The 20,897-nt window shown below is 42.3% G+C and overlaps 2 protein-coding genes across 16 annotated transcripts in view; one reads left to right on the top strand and one right to left on the bottom strand.

The window, feature by feature from the left end:
• The window catches only part of LOC124290639 (phosphatidylinositol-binding clathrin assembly protein LAP-like), a 66,100-nt gene extending 57,599 nt beyond the window's left edge, over positions 1-8,501 (top strand). For all 15 annotated transcript variants that reach the window (XM_046727414.1, XM_046727412.1, XM_046727413.1 and 12 more), the window contains 5 exons: positions 123-291; positions 1,347-1,518; positions 2,109-2,168; positions 2,966-3,143; positions 4,038-8,501. In XM_046727414.1, the coding sequence (XP_046583370.1) occupies positions 123-291; positions 1,347-1,518; positions 2,109-2,168; positions 2,966-3,121 (557 nt within the window). In that variant the 3' untranslated portion in view covers positions 3,122-3,143; positions 4,038-8,501. The remainder of the gene's footprint in view (positions 1-122; positions 292-1,346; positions 1,519-2,108; positions 2,169-2,965; positions 3,144-4,037) is intronic.
• A 1,181-nt stretch (positions 8,502-9,682) lies between these two features.
• Positions 9,683-19,905, bottom strand: LOC124290625 (NADH dehydrogenase [ubiquinone] 1 alpha subcomplex assembly factor 4-like). Its single transcript, XM_046727395.1, has 3 exons — positions 19,636-19,905; positions 18,947-19,044; positions 9,683-10,199 (listed from the first exon to the last, which is right to left on the bottom strand). Exons 1-3 carry the CDS (start codon positions 19,784-19,786, stop codon positions 9,825-9,827), a joined length of 624 nt encoding a protein of 207 aa, XP_046583351.1. The 5' UTR covers positions 19,787-19,905; the 3' UTR covers positions 9,683-9,824.
• Between the last annotated feature and the right edge of the window lie 992 nt (positions 19,906-20,897).

Here is a 20,897-nt window from a genome sequence, read left to right as displayed (position 1 = left end):
ACATCATAAATAATGAATTGTAACCTCTTTTGATACTAATATTCTAACATGTAATTTCATTGTTTACATGGTACAACAAATAGGAAGGTATATTCTAAAGCATGACGTGTGGTTCCTTGTAGGTTTTGATGCATTTGGCGAGGTCCTCCAGCCACACAACAAGCCTAACCAATCAGACAGTAATCAAAAGAAAACCGACTCAACCAAGCTCCTGGCAGGGGATCTTGACAGCAGCCTCTCCACACTCGCAGGCAACCTCCACATCGGGGGCCCGGCACAGCAGGTCAAGAAGTAAGTCCTGAGATTCTGGTTTGAATTGGTGCCAAGCAACCTGTTGTTGCATGAGGCGTTTTATTGGATCAGGTGGTCAGGTTTGCTGACTTGTGTCAGCCATACAGCATGGATTGGTGCTCATATTGTCAATCACAGGATTGTCTGGTTGAGACTAGACTACTGGCTGCTGTCAGGGCAGGAATACTGCTGAGTAGGATTACTACGGATACACTATAAGGGGAACATGATATGTATCATGAAGACTGGGTAACGAACACATATATTTATTCTCAAATAGACCCGTGAAGGTCCAGGTTAGAATATCGATCTTCAGTAACCCATGCTTGTCGTAAGAGGCTGACTAACGGGATCGGGTGGTCAGGCTCGCTGACTTGGTTAACACATGTCATCGGTTCCCAATTGCCCAGATCGATGCTCATGCTGTTGATCACTGGATTGTCTGGTCCAGACTTGATTATTTACAGACCACCGCCATATAGCTGGACTATTGCGGAGTGCGGCGTAAAACTAAACTCACTCACTCACTCACTATTCTCAAATACTTTAATATGAAGCAATTAAACTAACTCATTTTGTCCATGTTTAATCACATTCCTGTGATTTTATTTTATTTTTATTTTTTTTTGTCAAGGATCAAAAACAATGCTGTCAATTGCCTATTTTTTTAGTTGTCAGTACTGTAAGGGGCCTTTTCAAAAAGACACAATTTTGATAAATAACAGGCAAGTTCTAGTACAAAACACTCTTTTATGTTTTTCTTGTAAATGTTCGATTCTAGAGAACTTAACTAATGAATCAATATTCATGAAGAAATATGGTTCAGTTCACTGAATATGTGAGTGATCACAACAGCTCTACTGCTGAGCACAGCACTAAGCAACAAACTAACATGGTGAACATATGCTGAACTGGTGTTTCACAATAAACAGTATCTGCTCATTTATGTGATGCATAACTAGTTCCATACATCGCCACCAATATGCATGTATTGGATAGACTAAAGCTGCATGTAAGATATGCATTGTGTGTAAACTGTGGCTGTTTTGATTCAGAGCTGAGCATCAATGGCAGCCGAAAGGAGAGCAGAAGCTGACTGGGGGTACCAATTGGCAGATGACGTCTGCAATGGCATCCACCACTTGGAACCAGCCAGGGATTGGTCAGCAACCAATGAACCAACCACCTATGAGCCAGCCAATGGGACAGCAGTTTCAGCAGCCAATGGTTTGTCTCTAACGTTGAACTCCAATAATTAGTTACGTTGATAGCAATTCGACCCAGCTGTCTCATTATCCAGTATTAATTAAACCACGGATTACCATATTTCTTTAAGCAAAACATATTCGTTGTCTGAAAAATACATTCTGACGATACATTCCCCAAAGCAAAAACATTACACCAGCTTGTATGTCAGGAAATAACTTGTGTGTGTCTTGATAATGTCAATCCATTGTTGGGGGGGCATGGGTGGCTCTGTCATCTGGGGTACAGCAAGTTCTGGGCCCCATTTCACAAAGCGATTGTAGCACAAAGGTGATCGTAACACCCATACATTAACATAGACTTACGACAGTCATAGCACTAATATCTCTTTGTGACACGAGCCCCAGAGTTGTATCCATTGGGCACATGAGGACCCTATGGTTGTTGGTTTGAGTGCCAACGGGTCCCAGTGTTTGTTTCTAGGTCTGCCATTACTTACTTCAGAATATTATCATCTTTTATCAACATGAAGCTGACCGATGTGATATGACTGGACTACTGTTCTTGGCAGTGTTAAACCAAACTCACTCATTCCATGATTTTTGTTGTAGATGGGAGCACCTCCTATGGGCTATGGGCAGCCTGGAATGGGTCAAGGTCAACCCATGATGGTATATATGTTCTGCCTTTAAATGATACTCCCTATTGTGTTTAGAAGATGAGGTAGCAAAGTAAATGGTTGTTATGACATTGTCAGCTGGTATCCCGTAACACTTTCTGTCTAATACATCCCATAATGTTCGGGGTTAGTCAAGCGGGGCTTCCTGTCTAGGGTATGTTTCAGTAAGACTTTCGGTCTATGTCTGGTATAGTCACCCTTAGTGCTTACTTATGAGAGTGCATCAGTGTGACTCTGTCTTATTATATGCACTTTTTAAAATTACACATTCTGTATAATACACCCCATACTGTTTTGGGGTTGGTCAGATTTAGCTATTTGTCTAGGACATGTATCATTAAGACATTCTGTCTCTATCCACCTCCACCCTGTTGTTAAGTATATGCATTGATGTGACTCTATGTCTAGTGTAGGCACCTGAAAGGCTTACTGTCGACTATATATGCAGAATGTGACTATGTCCAGTACATGTGTATTTATGCAACCCATGAAGATCCGGGTAGAATAGGTCTTCAACAACCCATGCTTAAAACAAAAGGCTTACTATGCTGGTTGTAAGAGGCGACTAATGGGATCTGGTGGTCAGGCTCGCTGACTTGGTTGACACATGTCATCGGTTCCCAATTGCGCATATCGATGCTCATGCTGTTGATCACTGGATTGTCTGGTCCAGACTTCGATTATTTACAGACCGCCACCCTATAGCTGGACTATTGCTGAGTCGCGCGTAAAATAGGGTAAACTCACTCACTCACATGTGTATATGCAGTTAACTGTTGGCTGTTTCAGGGCATGGGCCAGCAGCCACAGATGATGGGTATGAACATGGGCATGGGACAGAGGCCACCGATGTATGGGACCGGGATGCAGCCAATAGGATTTCAGCAGCCACGCCCACCCATGCCACAATCCAACAATATGAATGATCCATTCGGGGCATTGTGAGGCCCAGCTTGCTTGTCTCAAGGTAAACATCAAAGATATCAAGTCTGGTACTAAATATTCTGGAACTGATCTTTTAGGATGTGAGAAGAAACACTTCTTGTTCACAGCACTCAATTTCTGCAGATTGAACTTCACGTTTACACCACTTTTCCTATTAGTAGGGGTGGTGGGGTAGCCTAGTGGTTAAGGCGTTCGCTCATCACGCTGAGGACACGGGTTCGATTCCCCACATGGGCACAATGTGTGAAGCCCATTTGTGGTGTCCCCTTGCTGTGATATTGCTGGAATGTTGCTAAAAGCGGCGTAAAACTACACTCACTTGCTGCTATTAGTAAAATATGTCGGTAAGGTCCTGTTACTTGAGTTAAAATGAAACGGGTACAAGTTATGAACACAAAATGCACTGTAATTCGTAAATGTCCCAGCAGTTGATGCAGTTTTGTTTTATTATTGTAACTATTTCATATCTTCTCAGTGTTAGAGGGGCAATGTTGTCCCAGTCGTTGAAAGGCACCATGCTTCACATTGCAGAGTTGCATTCTTTTAGGTGTGCAACTAACAGGTTCAGGTGGTTAGGCTTGCTGACTTGGTTGAAACGTGTCATCATACCCCAATTGTGTATACATATCGATGCTCATGTTGTTGATCACTTGATTATCTGGTCCAGACTCAATTGTCTGGTACAGACCGCCACCATATAGCTGGAATATTGCTGAGTGAGGCATCAGGCAACAAACAAACCAACCAATCCTTTATGTGTACCTGACATCTCAGATTGTGGGGTCAAATCCTTATTTGCCCCGATCATGTTTCTTGGATTTTGCACCATACCCTTGCTTCTTGGTTTGCCCAAAGTGATTAATATCAAAGACTGTTTTTCTTAGTACATGTTATTGATTATTTCTTTTATTTTCAGGTTGACAACAGACCAGAAGATGAACATATTTGTTGTACAAATGACATAGACTGTGAACTTGTGTACATATTGGTGGATGTTGCAAAGATAATATCCTTGGCCTACTATGACTATCTCATGTAGTGTGACGGCCTAGCAGTGTACACTAGATGGCTCGGAGTCCTGGCCCCACCCCTCTTTGCCCAACATAGTGTACAGTTATGAGGATATATTGTATAGGTAGGCGGGTAACTAGTCAACATTTGAGGCATCGTCAACTGTGGTATCTGTGACTCACTCTACACGTTTTTTACTAGGGGTGTCATGATACGCTTGCAGAACAGACAACATCTAACGCAACATTCAGCTTCAGACATGTAGCCATTATGTTTACCTCATTATACAATGTGAACTGACAACATGAAGCTTTCGTGCACACATTTGGACTGTCAAGCTATAATTATTCCATTCATAGTTACTACAGAGCTATTTCAAATCTTGATGTAACATATGGTCAATTTTGTGTGATTGTCTGCTGTTTTACCATCCGTCTCATGTTGCTTTTCACTGTGGTACTTTTGATTCTTCACAAATATCAAGTATCAATATACAAGGAAAGATGTGTGTTCTGGGAACTGTACAGCCATGACACCCCTATATTTTATGCACGGTACATTCACTAGCCAAGCAGCACAACAAGATGTAGACAAAACCTGTAAGTGTAAATGTTGGTTATAGTGTAATGACCAGTTCAGGGAATCTGAATGTTTTTACATTGAGATATTAATTACTTTCTGCAGTGAAAATTTTAAGATCTCTTTTGCTGTAATGCAAACAGTTCGAACTTTTGGAAACTTTTCCACAATATCAATGCCAAATATAACACTTTGTTGCACAGTTGAGTTACCTAACATAACACATGTGTAGTACATAAAAAGTCGAAAAGTCATCCTTTCATGCACAGTTTATCAAAACTTATCATTAATCAAAGATGGCAATTATATGAATTTCTGTGTGTATATATATTAATATATATGTTTACATGTATAGAGGCTGCCGAAACAAAACTGTCAGTACTTATATGTTTAAATGATGGACTAGCTCTGTTGTGCTTAGGAGTTGTCTCCCTGTTCCTGCTATACAGTAAGCTACAAAGGAGAAGCGGACCTTCAGGCAAGGCACCATGGAGGGGATGTGTGAGATATGTCATGTGTTTTTCAGTGTCAGCTGTGAAATTACCACGTGCTCCCCAGCCGTGTGTTCAGCAGCCAAGCGATGGTTCATAACATCCTATGTAACCAGGTGTCTAGTGAACATGTGTACCATCGCTGTGGCGACACATGTACCAACATTGAACCAACATGTGTCAGTCAGCACTATCTGCAGGAGGTATACACAAATATACATAGGCTAAACTATTCAATTGTTCAATTCAGATTCATTTATCATCACATGAATGAACAGATGTCACCAGTATCAGCCTTGGGTTGTTGAGGCCACACGAGTTGATTGATTTAATCACCCTGAAAATGTTTTTCATTATCTATAAGGATGTTTGGGTTAAAATCAAAGGACTTCATCAGGCCAGCAGAAGACATTCACTAGTCCTGTGTCCTACTGAATGAGGGGTTTTGTCATTGGTTATCATGCAGACTCCATAAAACTGATCATTGACATGGGAAGTTCCTGCATCACCACCATGCAAACTCCATGCACTCTTTATTGCCTCGGTCATTGTAAGGAGTTATCATGTCACTGGTCATATGCAGGCTCCATACACTGATCATTGCCTCTGTTGATATGAGGAGTTCTTGTATTACTTGTATGCAAGCTCCACTTGCTTCTGTTCATGTTTCTGTATCACGGTTGTTTTAAGCAATAGTTCAGTTACACAGCTTTTGCTTTTTTGTAAAATATATTTTAAAATATGAAATAAACTGCATGATTTTGTTAATTTTATTTTAGTCATAAATACTGCAGATCTGCCCGAGTTAGAGCAGTGACCATATACAGATATGTTTGTGGCCAATGTAGAATGAACTCTATCCAGAGTTATGTAAATATGTCATTTTGAGATTATTGTATAATACTGTAAACCAATAAAATGAGAGGACCCTGTCTTAGGCCAGATGATTATGACAGAAATCTAGCTACTTCAAGTCACATGAAGATATCCATGCTTGTATAAGCATGGATAAAGGGTTGTGAGTAACTCATATAAGATATTCTCAAAGATTTAAATTATCAAAGATATTAATCATAATGTAACTGCTCTATCATATACTTGACTTAATTGATACCAATTATTATTTTTTAATTTTATCAAATACCTGTCAGGTGTGTTAAGGAGAATAGTGTCAAAGATTACTATATATAATGTATGTGGTACAGAACAGCTACTCTCATTCTACATGACTAGTTAGCCAGAGTATTGTGAATGCTACCAACTACTTACACGGCCAGCGAATCAGGGCACCTGTTCTCCTTGCAGGATCATTATGTTGTTTTTGTTGTTATTACACTGTTTCTCCTCTGTGATTGTTAGAAGGGACGTTTTGCCTGCTGTTAATGTATGCTTGTTCCAGTCATCAGAATGTCAGTTGTTATTCATGCACAGAGTAACTGAAGGAAGTGTAATTTATGAAAAAACACTGTAGTGACGGCACACACAGCACCATCTCCTATGTAGTGGTTGCAGTATGGATATATACCGCTCAACATTTGACAAGGACAGAAGACTTTTGTCAAAGGTGTAGTCCTTAGCAAATTTTGAGTATATAATATACATAAGTATTGTATTGTGTAGTTTTGCTAAAACTGAATTTGTTTTAGATATTTATGCGAAGATATTTCATCAGAACCAATATATAGTTCATGAATTTTTATGATCAGCTGAAGGTTTGATCAATCTGTATGCCATACAGTGATGGATATATATATATATATGTATGGATAAGTTCATGTTAAACCTACAGATAATGTTTCCAGCGTAAAGATTTAGTAGTAAAGCCCTGTATTCTTCACTTGTGAGGCCTGTTAACTGTTGTATTTTGCATATGGTGCCACTCAAGCGTAGTGTTGTGTGTGTCTGCTACACTTTCTATGTCATAAATTATCTACAATAATACTAATATCAGCTCCTATTTAACAATCATGAGTTAGGGTACTTCTTGTACTAGTTAAATAGAAGATCATATCATAGTTACATATGGCAAGGGTGATTCATGGAGGCACATTGTTGTTATTGTCTGTCTACACCAGATTGTGGTATCCTGGATTGTCTTAGAGTATCAGTGCATGGCAGAGATTCCACTAGGCATTACTCTAGGGCATTAGCTTGCTTAATGTCATTTGTTTCATGTAACTATCGGTCTCAGGGATGACCTGACTATGTTTTGATCTTTAAGACTGTTGAAGATGTCGATGACCTGATCTATTGTATAACCATTTCATATCTCTGGAATTCTGAAATCTCAATAAAATCAGATCGTTGTGCTCATTCTAGCTACTGGAGCAGTAGGGAGCACTAAGATCTGACTTTATTGAGACTGCTGTATGCTGTTGATTCACAGGACATGTCGTCCTTTTCTTTGTTCTTACTTCAGTGCGGTTTGTCCATTCAGGAGAAACGTGGTAAGCATATCATGGCCACAGGTTGGAACGGTTTTGATAGACAATCCACTGTGGAGCTTCTATTTATGGTAGAAATTATTGAGCTGAATGCTGAAATACTTCATCGCTTGGCCAAGGATGTAATATATCTGCATTGTAAATGTCATTGAACATGTAGACAACCTTTCTATCGGACATTTATAAAAGCTTATGCTGTCTTCTTGTTGGAAGACATACTGGAAAATTATTCTCAATAGTCTTTGAACCTTCATAGAAATTGTTGGGAATTTGCGTTTTGTAAATTTTTCACAGAAATCAGTCTTCACTAGTACTTGATGTCCTAGGACTGTTCTTTGTATATTTAATAATATATGCCTTGGGTCCATTAGCACAGCTCCAATGTGTTCAGACCATCAAGGTCATTAATTATTCTGAACATCACCTACATGATGCTGATGCAGTATTACCAGTCTCAAGTTCAGGAAATAGTCCTACAATTGGCCCAGTAGGCCCAAGGTGTATTAGTACTTAATGTCCTAGTAGCTTCTCATGCTCCTGCTTGATATTGTGTAAGAATCAGCTGTGGAGTTAGCCAGTGCTGCTTTAACTGTAAATCTCCAGAATGCTCTGGTTCAGTCTACAAGCCACCGGAGGACCTGGGTCCTACATAACATTAGAGTAATCACCCTTAGTCCATCGTCCTCATTGGTAGCATGGAGTTACCTCCCTTGTATGATGCTCCGGCATTCTGCAATGGCGGTGTCACTTGTCACTGTGTATGTGTGATTACCATTATTATATGGCAGAGCAGAAGGTATAGAGCATCTGTAGGCAACTATGTCACAACAGGTGAAAATAAATATATAAGAAATACAACTTCTTCTGTTCTTATTTATGCAATTGATGTGAAACATAATAGTGAAAATTGTTAAATGATTTGGACTGCCCCTCACATACCTTGTACTGTTTTCACTTTTGTGACAGAGTGAGTCGGGTTTTATGCTGCCATGGACAATATTCCACTTATATCACAGCATGTCAGAGGAAAGCAATAACTGATGTAGAACTCTGATAGGTACCACTTAAGTGAACCCCACGAGCACAGGTAGAGTGCTGAAACATTCAGGATTTTAAACATTTTGAGGTTGCTGGCGTGGGAGGAAACTGCACATGGAATTGCCACGTCTTGGACAGATGGGACAATCTTGCCCCTGATTCTGATAGACGATGTTAACCACTCCTTGTACCAAGAAGCATTCATGTTGATTGGCAGTAAACATCACCAGGGGTGGAAATAACTTTAAAATTGCTAGTGTACTCCGGTACAGTGGCACATGTAAAATCACTTGACCTGATAATTTTCCCACTATACCGGCCGTTTTCTTGTTGATTTTTTAAATAAACAACATAATTAACATTGGAAAGTCAACTGGACACCGGTACAGTGTGATATACAAATTTGCTTGCCCCACAGAAAAAAACACTAGACTCGGACGTCGGGCAATGGGTTATTTCCACCCCTGATCACCTAATGCAAACTGTCAAGGAAAATGTGTGTGTTTCACCGTAAACTGACTTTGGCTGGTGTGAGTGTACAATCTTTGAGGAAGGTAAAATTAAACATCACACAGGCATTATTTCAGCCATATAGTGAAGAAGTAACATTTTAGAGACAAACCTGTCATTTATCCCAAACTGAGTAGACATTGAAATATACCAGTGACAGCATGGGCAAGTGAAAAGTAAACAGTGTCCTCACCCACTCATTACATTTAATTTACAAAGTTCAAGTTCATTTTATGAAATACACTCGCTGATGTGTTTAATGCTTATTGTACACACATTAATGACCGATCTTCTCAAAATCATTTTATTTAAATTTCTGTCACTACATGATCCATGTATTAGATGGTTTGGCGCATTCTTCAATACAATCAACACAACCAACAAAGCTTCCCTGCTGCACATCCCTGTGAATATTGATCTCCCCATCAATGAACTTCACCACCAAAACACTATTTGCATCATTATTTATCAGAAACCAGAGAAACAAAGAATGGTCAGTATTTTATTATCTAGATTGAAACAATTGCACCTCACAGGTGACAAGATCATGGTATCTGACTTCTGCCTGTTTTCACCGTATCCCAGGTAACATACTCTTCAGATTCACACACTATTACTACACAGCCACTATCATACTTTGGTGCCATCCGTCTCCGAGGATGCTTTCAACATTGTACTGTCTCCGCCTTTAATCTGAACAGGCTCCCTCTTACCCATGCTGTGCAGCAGTTGAGGATGCTTGTCCAGCAAAGCTTTAGGCAAATGCATATGGAAAGTCTGAAAGTACTTAAGTATTTGTTGTACATGTGCTTCATCCAGCTTGTATTCATGTGCAATCTGAGATGAGGTGTAATTCTGCGGAGCTGTCTGATGCTCAGTGATAAACTGCATTGCATGGAGTATAGACGTCCGTCCTTCTGGAATTCTCTCTGGTTCAAGAAAACCAAACTCTGGGTCTTCCAACTTGTCTCTCCTTTCAGGCATGGACCGGGGTTTTGATTTGATCTTAAGAAAAACATCACAAAGAACATCTGTATTTTGAAAAATATAGCACGTACTTGAATTCACCAAACCCTACCATTAATTTGAATAATTCTTCGGTGTAAGTCTAGAAAATGTTGCTATCTTGTATATAGTGGGCTGTCAAAAACTACACCATATGACTGTGAATTCTATGTACTCAATACCCAAACTCAGTACTCCATAACCACTGGGCCAGATCTTAGCGAATGTGTGGGTATGGTTTAAAGGGGCACTGACCAATCTTCAACATGGCCACCTAAGTCTCCTTTGCTGGCAGACATCTTTTCAGTACAGACAGCTGATACAAACTTTGAGACAATGATATAGACTTATATGCGCATACGCATACCAAAAGGATGTGTGTTAATAAATGTCTACAACCCAAACAAGCAGACAAAAACAATGTTGGATGCTCATCAGATGTCGTGATTTGGAAATATAATGTATAAACAATTATTAACTTTAGTGAGTGAGTGAGTAAGTTTAGTTTCACGCCGCCCTCAGCAATATTCCAGCTATATGGCAGCGGTCTGTAAATAATCGAGTCTGGACAAGGCAATCCAGTGATCAACAGCATGAGCATCGATCTGCGCAATTGGGAAGTCAGCAAGCCTGAACACCCGATCCCGTTAGTCGCCTCTTACGACAAGCATAGTCACCTTTTGTGGCATGCATGGGTTGCTGAAGACCTATTCTACCCCGGATCTTCGCGGGTCATCATTAACTTTAGTACACAGCAATTGCATGTACATATAATTTATCTATGAATGAAGTTACATGGATACATTCCTTGAACAAGGTAACTGCCTGTTTATATTCATGCAACTTTCGTCATATATATAACGGTTGACATTTACAATATTTGATTTTGTTTGTTTTCATTCATTTGTTGTAACACTGAACAGAATCCACTTCGTTTATGCTATCATTGGAAAGTTCTTTGATGTGAGACAGAAAACACTAATAGTTGTTTTCACAAACCCAGGTACTTATTGTAAAATATGATTCATTAAGGAATTAACATAATGCCTAGATATTACAGTCATTTTTCAAACGCACTAAAACCAGTTCAACAAAGATTTTCAAGGATGTTCCAAAGTGCATAAAAACATAATAGAGTAATAATGCCAAAAATCTAAAGACATACATTGACTCTTTCTTTCAATCGTTATATTTATATCATTAACTGCACTTATAGGTAATGCAGCAGAGATCGCGAACCAGTGAGGAATTCAGGGATATTCACAGGAAAAAACGATGACAAATGCAACAACCAGTCCCTTGGAATTGCTCTATGTCAGTGCTTTGCAACATATTCCAGCATTTCTATAATTACAGTTGGGGACACTTAAGAGTGAGTTCCCAACTTCAAAGTTAAGCCCACAGTGGAGACTGGATTCAGTTTTGAACTCTTCAAGGGACCTTGAGAACATCAATAACAAAGGACAAGAAACACAGTTTACAAAAACTTGGATCTTCCAATTTAACTGATGTATGGAGAGTTATGATCAAAGAAACAAAAACAGTTACATTGTAGAAAAATGTAATTTTCTGAATAAAATTGATATTTTATACTTATCCTGACTCATGCTTAATTGCTTGTCTCCTTCCTCTTGCGAACGTTAGTGGAACACTTGTTTCTCCTATTGAAGCTCCCTTCAATAAAAACAGACGTAAAATCACTACTCACCAAGAGTTATCCGTTAATCCGTTTTGGCGGGAAACTGTGGCGCCACCGTTCCCACATGCTTCACTCTCTCCTGATTATGAGCCCGACACTTAAATTTGCAGGGAAATCCAAAGTGTCTAGTGGGGAGGTTGGGAGGGCTTACCTCATGAGTCAGGATAAGTATAAAATATCAATTTTATTCAGAAAATTACATATTTTCCCTTATCCTGACTCATGCTTAATTGCTTGTAGAATCCGTCGGATTTGGTGGTGGGTCAAGCTACTTCTGGATTTCTTTTAGTGATTTACGTCAGATATACCCCCCTAGGGGAACTTCAGATTGGCACTTGCTAGTCTCTGCTGCTGCGCACCCTGTACTTCCAGCTGCCTTTTGACGGGGACCACAATAGTTAACGCTTGGTCCTTTCTTCTGTTAACATTTTACGTGGATTTTGTGACTCCATTTCTTGATGCAAGCACCAAGTAGAGAAGCGACCCTTTCCTGTACGAGTATCCTTACAAGTACTGGGTCCGATCACTTATCAGTGATGTGAAGTCATGTGATTTAAGCAGAACTCTCCTTGCCTTTTTCAAGTCTTTGAGGGACTGTCAACTGTTGTGCTACAACCAGCAGGGACTGTCAACTGGTGAATGCCAGGAGTCATCCTCGGTGAATGCCGGAGACGCCCTCGATGGCGATCCCCTCAGGTAGTGGTTTGCAAACACCATGTCCGATTTCCAAAAGCAGCCCTCCATTATCGCCGTGGATCGAGCAATTCCCATGTAGAGCGAAGTGTTGACGCCAGAGCTCTAACTTCGTGTTGGGTTGGAGGCTTTTGGAGGATCAAGTCCTGCTGCTTTGTAGGCCCGTAGAGTATGACAGTTCTGATCCAGATTGATATCGTGAGCGGGAGACCTCTGTCTGTGTCGCTGTTGATATCGGGATGAAGAGACGCTTTGAATTTCTGTCTCCTGATCCTGGATCTTTGTAGGTATACTTTCAATGCTCTTACTGGGCACAAGGATAGGTCCTGCGTATCTTGTGGTCCAAGGACGGATGATAATGCTGGGACGTGGAATTGTCTGTCAGGTTGACCTGGCAGTTGATTCTTTGCTATGAAGTCCCATCCCAGTCCCATATGCACGGTGTTTTGATTCTCATCAAATCGTGTTCTCTTGTAGTCCAGAGCATGTATTTCCGACATCCTTGCTGCTGTTGCTAGGGCTAGCAGGAACAGCGTCTTATGTGTCAAGATTTCGAAGGATGTCCTCTCTAATGGTTCAGACGCCACTGGTGAGATGTCGAGAACAACGTTGAGGTCCCACAATCGGAGCTTTAAATCTCTGTTGTTGGTCCTCCAATTTATAAGAGCATAGTAAGGCCAGTAACTCTGGTACTTTCGTCAGCTTGGCACCTGTCCTCATGGTGATGACTGAGCTCAATGCCGCTAGGTATGTTGAGAGTGTTGACCCTTTTAATCGCTTTGTTTGCCGTAGGTGACAAAGGTAGTCCGCCACTTGAGGGTGTGTCGCTTTTATGGCTGTAAAACCGCTCCTCGCAGCGCATATGTCTCGAAGCTTCGCCACTTGTCGCAGCGCATTGCGTTGCGCGTAGACTTCGCGTGAGAGCTAGTGTGACTGCTTTCGCTGCCCTGGCGGAATATCCTCTCTTGTTCAAGCACGCCTTGATACAGTCCACACGCAGTCGGAACACCCCTGGGTTGCTGTGCCTGCTTTGTGTGAGGATGTACTAGTAGATTCGGCCCACTCTGGTAGTTGCAGTTGAGGTGGTCCTAGTTCTTGTATGAGAATGGGGAACCATATTCTCGCTGGCCAGTAGGGCTGACCAAAATCAGTTGGAGGTCGCTCATCTGGCTGATTTTCTGCAACACCCTCGGTATTAGCGCTGGCGGTGGAACGCGCGCACGCCGCTTAGTCCTTCCCAGGATATGCTTAGAGCCGTCCGCTGCCCATGCTTGTGGATCTGGCACTGGTGAGACGAATGGTGTCAGTTGATTGTTGAATCTCGTGGCTAAGAGGTCTATTAGCGGTACTTCCATCTCTTGGATGATCTGCTTGAAGATCTCTGGATGTAGCATCCATTCTGTTGGAGATGGTTGCGCTGGACGGAGAGCGCGCCTGCTATCACATTCTTGGCTCCCCGAATGTGGCATGCTCTTATGTGGATGTTCAGATCGCCTGTTAGGTCGAACAGTTGAAAGCAGAGGTCCAGGAGGTTCGGCGACCGTGTTGATCCTTGCTTGTTTATGTAGAATGCCACTGTGGAGTTGTCCGTAATGCCATCAGATGAGCATTCTGTAGAATGGTGGTCCAGTGGAGTATGGCGCTTACGACTGCTTTCATTTCCAGCATGTTGATGTGCAGACCTTTCTCCTCTTTGGTCCATGTCCCGCTGACACGCCGCTGTCGAGGTGTGCTCCCCAACCTTGGAGTGATGCGCCCACGTAAATGATGTGTCTTGCACTCGCTCTGTTAAATAGGTGCCTTCGCAGACATTCGATCTCTGAGTCCACCATAGTAGATGTGGTCGAAAGGCCCGGGAGTCCGGCGATTCCGGTCGCCTAGATGAGCATTGACGAAGACCTGTAGTGGGCGAAGTTGTAACCTTCCTCTGGCTGTCATGTCTTGGCGCTGACGTGAGGAGACCCAACAGACTCTGCCATTGTTGTAGTGGCCACGGAGAGAGTAGAGCTTGCGAGATTGTCTGTTGTATCTTGAGCCATCGGTCCTCTGGTACTACTATGCGGTTCTGCGTCGTGAGGAACCGGATTCCTAGGAACTGCAGGTCCTGTGTAGGTTCTAGGTCCGACTTGAGGAGATTCACTAGCCACCCCAGTTGTGTAAGCAGTCTGATGGTGAAGTCCAGTTGTAGTCTGAGATGCTTGGGATCTTATTGGACTTGAATCCCGTCGTCTAGGTAGAATGCACTGCGTAGACCTTGATGATGTAGATATGTGACAATGGGCTTCGACACCCAAATGGCAGGACCTTCCATTGGTAGTGTTGTCTGTCCAGTGTAAACCTGAGGTACTTCCTCGAGTCCGGATGTACAGGAATATGCAGGTAGGCCTCCTGTAGATCTATGCTGGCCATGTAGTCCCTCGGACGGACGAGGTGGAGTAATTGAGGTAGATGTATCATGCTGAACTTGGGAGGCCTGAGTAGATAATCTCTGTTGAACGCCCTCATATTGTAGATGAGTCAGAACTTTTCTTTGGAGTTTTTCTTGGGTACTAGGAAAACTGGGGAGTAGAAACCTGGTGTGATGTGGTCTTGATCCACTACTTCTATGGCTTCCTTCTCTAGTAGAGATGTAACCGCCTCTCGTAGCCTCTCTGTCCGATGGGTCTTGAAGTCGAACTTTTGAGGGTCGACTGTTAGCGGCGGAGCTGCTTGTAGTTGTATGCGATATCCGTCTCTTAGGATGTTGGATACAAATGGATCTTGAAGTAGTCCCCAGTTCTCCCAGTATAGTTGAAGACGTCCACCCACTTGTGAAGGTTGTACGGGAACGGCTGTGGGTGGAAGACTCCAGTCGTTCGGAACCCCTCTTTCATCGTCGATGATCCCTGGCACCTCTGGGTGCCCTGCCTCGTCCAGGTCGCCCTCTATAGTTGCCGGATGGGCTTACCTAAAAGAGTCCTTCCTGCCCCTGGAGGTGCTCATTTTCTTGTCTCTTGCCTTCTGAAGACCGGCGAACTTCGACTTTCCCGAGTAGCACTGGGATGTCTGCCTGATGACACTGGCCAGTGTATCGATGGACTTTATCATGAGGACCTCCCTGGAGTCTTTGGTAACTTCCTTGGCGACATCATCAATCTCTCCAGCGAAGATGGATGGAGTCGACCATGGGGCTCTGTAGAGGGACTGAGTGAAGCGTTCACTCCAGTTGCAGGATGCGAGGAGACCTTGTCGTCTTGCCAAAGTCAAAGCTGCGGAGAATGATGATAGATGGTCCGTCATAAACTGCTGGTCCTTCTTCTGCATGAGTAACGCAGAGTAGATCATCCGGTCTTCTTCCGCAGAAGAGTCCCTGAACTTAGCGATGAGCGTCTCATTTACTGTCCTGGATCTGTTGAGGCCGAAGAACATCCGCCTGGTCATCGTCTCAATTTGCGCCAACTTCTTGTCATCGATCTTATAAGACTTGGTCTTGGAGTCGTTGATGACTTTGTAGTTATCATCAATCTCCTGCGCTTTCAGGAATGGGTCCATGTTGTGGAGCCGAGAACTTCTTTGGCGCTGAACTGTGGAGGATGCAGCCTGAGATTTCGCGGGCCTTCTTGAAGGCTGCGCTAAGTTCTCCGAACCTCCGAGATAGGATCAATTGGTGGTAGAGTGATCGTGTCGACGCCATCGCCCTGCATCAGGTAAGTCTGAGCTGCATTCTCTTCCTTAGAGGGTGACGCTAAGTCCAGACCGTTGGCCATCCAGTATCTGATTTCCGAGTCCGAGAAGATGATCCCGCCGTCGTCCTCTGTGACAGGTGCGCTGATCTGGGAATGTTGATCCTCCTCCGATGGTGATCTGCGTGGTGACCTTCGCTGCCTGCGGAGACCTGCGCTGAGACTCCGCGTGGGGACCTGCGCGCGGAGACCTTCGTGGAGACCTGCGCGGAGACCTGCGTGGAGCCCGGCGAACTGCGTCTGTAAGGCAACCTGCATGGAGACCTGCGCAGAGGTGAGCGTCTCTGGGTTCGCGAATGCCTCGGTGAATCCCTCGACGATCTATGCGATGTTGAAGATGTCCTTGAGGCTGTGTCTGAAGCCCTTCGCGAGTGCCTTCGCGAATGCTGATCATCTGATTCGCATCTGGGGATAGGCGTCGCCCTTCGCACAGGCTGGTTGACGCCCTGAAGCGTAGATCTGTTCCCAGTCGCCACGCTGCTGGAAGGCCTCTCCGGGTCTCGCTTCTGCGCTGGAACCTTCGCTGTCCGGTCCGCTCTATGGCGGTCTGGTTGTTGATCATGCGATGCCCTTTCCAGTGCGAAGCGCCTGTCCATCATCTCCATGATCTGCTGTGAGAACTGCTGCATGAATTCCCCGGTTGAATGTCTGCGTGTGAGATGAGCTGCCCTTTCTGGCGCTGGTAGCGATATGGCCCAGGGATCGCTTCATCTGCCGCCAGTGTAGATACCTCGACTGCGCGAGACAACTGCGCTTGATGTTACCGCTGCTGAGGCCCGCTTCTTGTGGTGATGTATCTCGGGATGATGAGCGCGGCTCATCATAGAGTCCTCTTTCTGTCATCGGAACAATCTCGCCGAAAAGTTCTAGTAGTTCGCGAGACGCCCCTTTGGGGTCGGTCGTCGCCTTAGGGTGTGTAGCCTTCTCTGCGTAGAGGATGGCTTCTTTTTCTTAGTCTGCGATGATGGGATGTCCGAGCGGCAGCCCTCTTCTTGAGGTGGCGGACAACGCCCCACTCCGCCCCCGAGGAAATCTCCGCGATCACTTGAAGGAAGAGGGTCGCTTGACATCAGTTGACCCGTGAGGGACTCAGCCGGCTTATCCATGACTTGACAAAGCCGCCTTGACCTGTCTGCAGCACGCCTAAGTACACAAAGAAGGTATTTATTAAATGCAAAATTGGTTAAATGCTGACAATAAATGCAGCGAGCTGGAAGTACATGGCGAGTGCAGCTAGGGCACAGTTGATGTGGGTCTGCAGCAGAGAATCTAAATCTACAACGAAAACAGGATTTCATGAAATGTAAACAACTGAACAAACACGGACAAACCGTGAATAAACAGTGCAAAATACGTAAATAAATATTAACCCATATTGTTGTAAGATACTTCCTAAACCTCTATAAAAGTAAAATAGAGGGTAATAACTAATTAATGAAAGGATATAGTGCCGTATAGGAGACCCAGGCGCTCTCCCAACCGCTCACTAGGGCGAAGAAGGAGAGAGTGAAGCATGTGGGAATGGTGGCGCCACAGTTTCCCGCCAAAACGGATCAACGGATAACTCTTGGTGAGTAGTGATTTTACGTCTGTTTTTATTGAAGGGAGCTTCAATAGGAGAAACAAGTGTTCCACTAACGTTCGCAAGAGGAAGGAGACGAGCAATTAAGCATGAGTCAGGATAAGGGAAAATACAAACTATAGTTAAGACTTTATAAGAATAGTCTATAAATTCATATTGTCCAAAAAATAGAGAAAACTAAAGAACTGTCGGAAATAGAAAAAAACTGTTTTCAGGCTGTTACAATTGCAAATAGCATATGTCGAAATAATCCACATCGGCCTAACTTTGCGTTCAGTGGGATGCTTCATAGGATATCCAGAAAAGCATGTTTCTCGTACAATTGGGCAAAACCTAGAAAAAATATGTATAGCTGCTAAAAACAATGGTCATATCCCAAAACTTCCACATCCCAATACCACCACACATTGTTAAAATAATAATGTTAAGTTTTGTTTTGATGTTTTACCTTAAAAGGTTGTTGATTACGTTCATAGTATTCTGAATATACAAAACAAAAATTCTCCCTACCACTGAAACTGTAGTTAGGCCAAACTTAGTTTAACAGATATTTCACATATTAACTATGGTTGATATAGGTTGTAGATATAAATGTAGATATTTCCTACAGTACTTTAACCTAATCATTGATTGGCTGGTCGTTGTACCACTGTTTAACGCCACACTCAGCAATATTCCAGCTATTTGGCGGCAGTCTGTAAATAATGGAGTCTGGACCAAATAATCCAGCGAATAACATCATGAGCATGAACCTACACAATGGAGATACAATGACAAGTGTCAACCAAGTCAGCGAGCCCGACCACCCGATCCTATTGGTTGCCTCTTACAACAAGCATGGGATGCTGTAGACCAATTCTAACCCGGATCTTCACGAGTTCTAACCTAATGAAAAATATGAAGGAGGACTCGAATGATTAAATAAAGATTATATGTTTTATTCAGAGCTACAATCTCTGAAAATCATTAAATCTAACATTCAGTTTCCTAAAACTGATTTGTGACTGCTGATTTGTGCCCGAAGCATGAATCTTGATGGGTGCATGCCTACCTGTGGGGGAGGTCCGTGGGAGTCTAACTGCAACTTCCTCATGTTGTCAACCAGTTTGCCATGCTTGGTTTTCTGAGCTGTCAGGTATTCAGGATGATCTGAAAATCATTGGTTCATGTCTCTAGATGTTTGTCATCTGCTTTTTTGAGTTATTAAAGACAAAAGGTTTGGGTGAGTTCACAATTTTACATTATTCTTTCATATGCATTCTGACCGAGCTTCTGAACACAGGTGCAAAGTCAGCAGCTAACTCTATCAAAGCTAGAATGTTACTGTTGAGTGAACCACAGCTTTAGGCCTATAGCCATGGACTGTTTCTTGAAAAATGAAGATGTACTTGACCTGTGATAAAACGAAACTTGGACTAAGACAGTAAGGTATTCCCTGCTACATTGCACTAAACGAACAGTGACATTAATCCCTTTTTTTTTAAAGATCAGTTGGTGTCACAGCATTACGGGATAATGATATATATGCAAAAATATTCACAAATGTTTTTCTTCAGCAGTTGTCATTTCTTTGGGAGGTGCTAGATTGTTTGTATCTAACACCCCTTATCCTACAGTAGATTGCTAAATTGCTATTATAGATCTACTTAAATATAAACATAACGACATACGATATCATTCAAATTAATGAGTTAATGAGACCGTAAGGTGTCAACAAGACTAAATGAGGCAGGTACAAACCATCCGCAAATTTGTCCAATAATTGAGCAGACGAAGGATATCGAGGTGCTACTTTGGGTTGATCTACTTGTTTGTCTAATGCCCTTTGAGCCCGGTTCTCAACGTTGAAATTTTTCAACGGCCTCGACATCTTCGAAACTGCACGTCCCATTCTGACAGTTGCTCCGTGATGAGGAGTGCTTTGATTTTCAAGCCAAAGGTTGCATAAGACTCCTCAGCATGTTTTACGTTTTAGAGGTCAAACGACTGCTTCCGGGTCACAAGACGACTTTCAAGTTTGACCTACAGAGCTGTTTCGGAATGCATTGCTTGCGTATTTTGAACATTAGTAAAACAATTTTCCCACCGAGTACTTATTTAACCATTGACCAGCTAGGAAAATGATGTACATGTATATAAATAATATCCCATTTGTCGATGGCCACGAACAGATAACCCTAGACGCTTGCACAGGTTGCAGACCACTAATGAATATATTTGGTGCCTTTTCGTGGATTTTCACATGGGCAAGAGAAAATAACAGATGCCTGTGTGATTTTGATATTCAGAGTTTGTTTCATTTACACTTCAAATGTATACTAATAAACAATTTAACAGCCTAGCATACAATTAACACTTGAGTTTTCAGGAACATTGCAAATAATATGCAAGTTCAATATTTTAAAAATAAATGTCTTAAGAAGAAAGTGTGTTGGATAATGAAATCAGAAGTATTTCCCAGGGCAGCTGTAACTGATACTCTGCATTAAGAGATAATGTCAATGCTAGCAAATAAATCACCAGATATGAGTAGCTAAAATGACATGTTAACAAGGAATTGTGTTCGAAATAAACGATTATAAAGTACAATATTATTTTTCACTAAATCCATTATAAACATCTATCATCACCACTGTCTTGTTATTGTTGTTTTTCATTATTATTATTCTCTTTGCATGGGTATGTACTTCATTTCATCAAATTATTCAGTATATGAAGTATTCTGCCTGATGAGACCTAATAACCTATATTGTCAAAGAAGACAACACAACCTACATAAACGGTCATGTTCATGTGTAATATTTGTATATATTTATCTCAGGAGATACAGCCATAAGCTTTTTGTGTGAGGTTCCTTGTATTCATCAACATGGACAGTCCACTATCAGCTGCCAAAAGATTCATCCTCTTGTCGTATTAATGTTGGCCTCATGTCATGAATCAATATAATGACAGTTTATGCTGTCAGATGATGAGCTGGTTCTTATAGAATGTTATGTACA

Source organism: Haliotis rubra, unplaced genomic scaffold (assembly GCF_003918875.1).
Source record: "Haliotis rubra isolate DU_JTF1 unplaced genomic scaffold, ASM391887v1 Scf47, whole genome shotgun sequence".
NCBI classification, from domain to species: Eukaryota; Metazoa; Mollusca; class Gastropoda; order Lepetellida; family Haliotidae; genus Haliotis; species Haliotis rubra.
Note: the sequence above shows the minus strand (reverse complement) of the source record. Positions and strands in the feature narration are given on the sequence as shown.

Bases quoted from the DNA above. Each gene is read 5' to 3' on its own strand.
- LOC124290625 (XM_046727395.1), bottom strand. From the start codon at position 19,786: ATGGGACGTGCAGTTTCGAAGATGTCGAGGCCGTTGAAAAATTTCAAC. The intron at 19,045-19,635 runs GTTTGTACCTGC...AATGATTTTCAG, and splicing joins ATTGGACAAATTTGCGGATG to ATCATCCTGAATACCTGACA. The intron at 10,200-18,946 runs GTAGGCATGCAC...GTTTTTCTTAAG, and splicing joins CCCACGGACCTCCCCCACAG to ATCAAATCAAAACCCCGGTC.